Consider the following 6343-nt stretch of genomic DNA (forward strand, 5'->3'; position numbering starts at 1 on the left):
CATACAGGGCCATCTCTTTTCTTTGACAGTTGGTCTAGAAATTGTATTCGTTTTGTAGCGCAACTTTTTAATCAAAATTAATCAATTTGTAACAATTCAGATTTTTTTTTAAATTAAAACATGGAATTCCTGTTACTCCAAAAGAGTTTCCCCTTGTGGTTGATGCAGTACCACAGTGATTTATGCTTTTCAATGGGTTTTGCCCTGTGACTCTTTCTTTTCCGTTTGTTAACATCTGTGGATCATTTATAGGTCAAGAGCATCTTTCTTTTATATACAAAAATAACAAGAAAATCAGTTTTGTTTCAGGTAGAACTTGTCTCCATTCCTTGTGTGAGTAAGTAAAGGAATTGTAGACGATATTCCTTGGAAGAAGGTATGGTCTGTACCGCACAAAATTCCTAATAAAGTAATAAAGTGAAAGAAGTAACATTTAAGTTAACTCATAGATTTTACCCTGATAATTGTATTCTTAAAAGACTTTGGTGCTGTACCCACACTGTTAAATTCTGGTCTGACATTCTTGAATTCAATCAGTGTTACGTGAACCCCAATTTTGTTTTACTTTTGGAAATTGAAATTTTGGTTTTCTGGAATAGTTGGGCGCATGGTATCTTAGTGGTTAGCGTGTACGGCTCACACCTCCAGGATTGAGGGCTCGATTCCTGCCGCAGCCCTGTCTGTGTGGAGTTTGCATGTTCTCCCTGTGCTGCGGGTGTTTCCTCTGGGTACTCTGGTTTCCTCCCCCAGACCAAAGACACGCATGGTAGGCTGATTGGCATGTCTAAAGTGTCCGTAGTGTATGAATGGGTGTGTGAATGTGTATGTGATTGTGCCCTGCAATGGATTGGCACCCCGTTCAGCGTGTACCCCGCCTTGTGCCCGATGCTCCCTGGGATAGGCTCCAGGTTCCCTGTGACCCTGTAGGATAAGTGGCATAGAAAATGGATGGATGGTTTTCTGGAATATGAAAGAAGAAATGGTACCTTTTTCTTTATAAATATTATATTTTTATTAGCAAAGTACCATATTCGACTGCAAACCTTTCTTTTTTGTCTTCAAATGTGAGCTTAAAAGTTTGGAGTCCATTGCACAATCAGAAAAACTTAAATGCAATACGAACTTTTGCTGTGAACTAATAGAATGACTTTATATATTTTAAATACTTTTTATTTATTTTTTCTTTCCCTCTGTTCTCCGAACTTGGTGATATTGTTATTGTGTTTTTACTGCCTTAAAAAACCCCACCCCTGATGAGTGTAATAATATGCCTGGGTATTTTTTCCCCCATGATAAAGCATTCTGTTTGTTTCTCGTTTTGCCTCAGGCTAACTTCCGCCGTGGGCGTGGTTCTTTCAGTCTCTCTTCCGGTCCACTAGATGGCAGCACACAGACATTAGTCTTCTCTTCATAACTTTATATGCAAAGAAAAAGCGGTACTCCAAATCACTTCCGTAGCACGTTTTGTTGCATTATTTAGCGGTTAATTCGGTGTATTTTTCAGAACGCGTTGTCGTATATTCAACTGTTAACACCAGGAAATGTCAGGAATCCCACCAGACTCATGGCAGCCCGCTACGGTGTCACTCGAGACCTCGTAAGTAGAAGCAGTTTATATTTCCGAATGAATGAGATAATGGCCACCATATTAACTTCACGCTAGCCTGCATACAGGATACCCTTTTTCTCCTATATATTGGTCCTGTTTCAGTCTCTGTAGCGCTAATGTCCTGCTTACTGTACGTGTGTTAGCTGGTTATGGGCTGGGAGAGAGATGGTGAAGGTTTCCATGGCGTTAAAGGATGACATTGTGTACGATGTAAAAGGGGGAAAAGCTAGAAACTCATCTGAAACGTCATTGTGCTGCTGTGGTCTTCAGTATGGGAACCATCGTGTTGGAGTTGTACTGGAAACACGCACCTAAAACCTGCAAGAACTTCGCCGAGCTGGGCAGACGAGGATATTACAACAACACCAAGTTTCATCGCATCATTAAAGACTTCATGGTGCAAGGAGGCGACCCGACAGGAACTGGTGAGTCCTGACTAAGTGTACAAACATCTGTTGTTGTCGTCATTGCATGAAAAAGAGAGAGAGAGAATATGAGAGATTGAGATGTTTTCTGAAGAACAGTGGGCAGTTTAACTGCTCAGGACAAACAAGGGACTCATGAACAACTATCACAAAACAGTCATGGATTATCCAGGTAACAACACACAGTATTAAGAATCAAGGGTTGGTAAACTTTTGAATGAGGTAATTTTTATTAATTCAGCTATTATCTTGCTACAATTTGAATTTAGGAAATTCCTACAAGCACCAATTACACTGTGTATACAAACATAATCTTCCTACAGATCTGAATTCTTCAAGTGAGCACTACACTGTGAGCTAACAAGCACGACATCCATAGCTCAACACATTGCATTACAGCTCTGACAGTCATGCTTGTTTCTGTGCTGTCAGTGTAACTTAAAATTCCGAGTTTAAGACTGTAGCGGATAATACTGGACGGTAAATTAGATTGAAAAAATCTTTTATTGTCCTCTCAGGCCGTGGTGGTGCATGTATATATGGCAAACAGTTTGAGGATGAACTTCACCCAGAGCTGAAATTCACAGGTGGGTAAAACCATAGCTTAGGAAACTCACTTATGCTAAAAGTATTTGTCATATTAGAAGACATGGTCTAAGAATGCATGTTACAGTAGAAACGAAATTCTTTTTGCATATAGCACTTCAGAAGGAATTAGTATGTGTAGTTTTAGTTACAGTCTCACTCGTATGAATCCCGTTCCATGTCCTACTGACTTGACTGCAGTATTGATCACTGTCTGATATTTGTGGTGTGTATTTGTTTTATTTTTTATTTTCTTATAGGTGCTGGAATCCTTGCTATGGCTAACGCAGGCCCAGACACAAACGGGAGTCAGTTCTTTTTGACTCTGGCCCCCACACAGTGGCTTGATGGCAAGCACAGTATATTTGGGAGAGTTTGCCAAGGCATCAGCGTTCTTAATCGAATCGGCATGGTGGAGACTAACAGTCAAGATCGTCCTGTGGAGGAGATCAAAATACTCCGGGTGACTCTACCTAACTGACACGTGTCGAAGTTCACACATAATTTTGTACAGTATTGTGTTTTTTTTTTTTAACAATAAAAAAATATTTTATAACGTTTGCAATGTGTGATTTGCATTCGGTTTTTTGGGGGTAAAATTCTTATGTACGCTCTTCTATGTATGTTTTATTCATTACGAGCAAGACTAATCCTTGTACATAAGTGAAATTATGCAGTGTCTCTTTTTTTGTGTGTGTGTGTTGTATATAGATCCACAGACCGAGGGATGCTTTTACTATTAAACGGTTGTGTACAAAGCTTAAATAACAAACAGACACTGGATGAACTAATATTGCATTTACCAGTCTAACACCTGTAAGTGGAAAAGCAGTTCTTTCTTTATGGCTACATCTGGATATTTCTCTAAAAATACAAACTCTACATATATTAATCATTAGTGTGTAGATCACTTATTTAAAAAAAAAAAAAACACATAATCATGTGCTGACTAGTGATAACTAGGCACTGTGAATAGTAAAATAATGATCATTCATGAATCTTTTCAAGCCTCTTTATCCTGGGTCATGTCAGGGTCATGGTGAATTGTGGTGTATACGGAGCTATCCCAGGAACACTGGGCGTGAGGCGGGATTACACCCTGAATGAGACACCAGTCCACAAATTCACACACTCACTCATACCTAGGAGCAATTTGCCAAACCCCTTTCCAATTTACCTGCTGGCATGTTTTCAGGGAGTGAGAGGAATCTGGAGAAACTCATTCAGACACAGGTAGAACATGTGAAATGTAACCCAAGCACAGGATTGAACTTGAAACAGTGTTTTTAAAAAATTGCAGTAAATTCCATATATTCATGAGGTGGTTTTTAATCTCTCTTAGTGTCAGGAGCCAGAACTTTAAATGTATAAACTTTCAAGTGTAACATATACGTGTGTTGAATTGTTAAGATCACAATTTTCGACGACTCTTTCGGAGAATTAAATGCTAAATTCAAGTCTTCTCTAGCCGAGTTTAAAAACATTTCAAAAAAAGGCTAGAAGAATTAAAGCACGGTTGCATATGTATGCTATGACTTACTGTGCCGTCTGGTTAGATTATCTCAATGGAACATAACAGTTCTGCATTAAATTAACACCGCACTTCCAGCAGTGATCCGACAACTCCGTGAGATACTCACTTCAGATCAGTGCCTCAGTTTACATACAGCAGTGGTCACCAGGCCTATTCTTGGAGATCTATTTTAGGACTAACCATAATCATGCCAACCTGACCATCTAATCATGTCCTTAAGAAGTTCCTGATCAAATAAAACAGGTGTGTTAGAATTTGGTTAGCGATGAAACCTGCAGGAAGGTAGATCTCAAGGTTGGAGCCCGCGGAGGCTCGGCAGATAATTATTATTAAAGAGGACAGATATCACACTGTGCTTATTTCTCACGAGAATGCTACGTATTATGAAAAGGTGGACCTTAAAGCAACAATATAGGCAATTATTAACTCTATGAAAATTGTATATGATGTTGCACTGCAACCTTGCCATGGAGCAATTTATAATTCTATCAAATTGTGTGTGTTTTAATTTTTTTAATTTTTTTTTTTACAACAAAGTAATAACTTATGACTGTAAATTGATCTGCCTGAAGATGCCTTATTTTTTCAGGCATTGCACTGGTTTTTGGTATGATACTGATACTGGTATGATACCTCCAATCAGAGCATCGTCTGATACCTGATACTAATCCTGTAGTGACATCTTAATAACAACAACTCTCTGAAAACTTCAAAGGTGTGATGCATTTCAGTGCTAAAAATCAAGTGGCTCTCATGCGGTGGAAAAGTGTAGAAAGGCATCGACTCGGACAACAGCACAGGCTGAGGAAGTGAGAGCTAAAAATGTTGAACATTAAATAAATAAACCCAATAAATGGACCTTCTAATCTTTCTGTCAAGTTTTCTGCACAATTATAGTTAACAAGAGTTAAGTTTCAAACGGTTATGGCTGTTCTATTAATGACACACGACAGCGTTTGACGATAACGACCGAATACGCTTGTTTGAATTAAACAGGACACGAGATCTCGTTCACTACACTGTTTCCTGATAGGACTCTTAAAATGACTCATCAGCACAAGCATTTCATTACAGTTCCAGTTTTAATATTGACATTACATTGAATCACATTCATTTTATTGTACAAGCCTTTCTCTTCAAAAGGTTTATACGACTGAAAATAACATTCAATATGGGGCATGCCTGCTCTGCATCGTAAGGAGGAGGGAAGGGTTAGGACTGCGACTACGTCAGACTACTGAAGATCTCGTCTCTGTGGACAGAGACGAGACGCATTGTCCATCTAACGGAATGAATTCCGGTGCACGGACGGTTCTTCCTACAGTTCAACAGCTGTGGCAAAAAAGTAGTGTGTTGTGTAAACAAACACAGGAGAAGCTGACTGCCACGGCATACCCATATATATGTTATGTACGCACACAGAAATACATACTTACAAGAAAATGTAAATACTGTATACAAAGAAACCAACTGGAAAAAATTGAATCTTCAAGACAAAACAGTAACACTTTTTTTGTTTTTGTTTTTTAAATCAGTGAGGATAGAAACATCAAGTGTAAATCGCCTGATCTGGGCGTTTTACGAGTCCGTCTCTGTGTATTACATTCATACAGAGAGTAAGACTGTTCACAGAGCTTTGAGCCCAGCAAGCTCCACTAAAGAGTCCATGCATGAGCCGCTCTCAATCGCTCTTACTCAGACACAATTGGCACTCATTCACATTAATGTGCAGGACATCACAGTCAGTGAGCTCTGCCTAAGCCTTATTAAGACAAAATATGAAGCCAGACTGCCAGTAAGTCATTCAGATTTCAGTTAGGTTTCCTTCAAAATGACCTTCAGCTGAAAATTTATCTCAGGCTTGGATGAAAATAGAAATATATACGAATCCCATTCATGACATTGCATTAACGGAGAGGTACATAGTTGTTTTGACGAAAACAAGTCAACAAGGAAAGTCTAAACAAAGATTGCAATTAAGACACCTGTAAATGCTAAATGACCGTTCAACCTTTCTTTGTAAAATTTCAAAACATATCTTTTTAATTTTTTTTTTTTTTTTTTTTTTTTTTTTTTTTTTTTTTTACAGTGGGATTCAATATTCAATAATTCAGGATTATTGTTGTCCTATTTCTATTTTCAGTGCAACTAGCCTGGGTCTAAAGTGTAACCCATGATATATGAAATTCA

General features: G+C 38.5%; 1 protein-coding gene across 1 annotated transcript; it reads left to right on the forward strand.

Moving 5' to 3' along the window:
• Positions 1 to 1353: 1353 nt before the first annotated feature.
• ppil1 (peptidylprolyl isomerase (cyclophilin)-like 1) lies at positions 1354 to 6039 on the forward strand. The gene is made up of 4 exons (XM_053637001.1): positions 1354 to 1597; positions 1880 to 2034; positions 2553 to 2621; positions 2880 to 6039. Exons 1-4 carry the CDS (start codon positions 1542 to 1544, stop codon positions 3098 to 3100), a joined length of 501 nt encoding a protein of 166 aa, XP_053492976.1. The 5' UTR covers positions 1354 to 1541; the 3' UTR covers positions 3101 to 6039.
• The last annotated feature ends 304 nt before the right edge of the window (positions 6040 to 6343 follow it).

The sequence above is a fragment of the Ictalurus furcatus genome, chromosome 11, assembly GCF_023375685.1.
Source record: "Ictalurus furcatus strain D&B chromosome 11, Billie_1.0, whole genome shotgun sequence".
In the NCBI taxonomy this organism is placed as follows: Eukaryota; Metazoa; Chordata; class Actinopteri; order Siluriformes; family Ictaluridae; genus Ictalurus; species Ictalurus furcatus.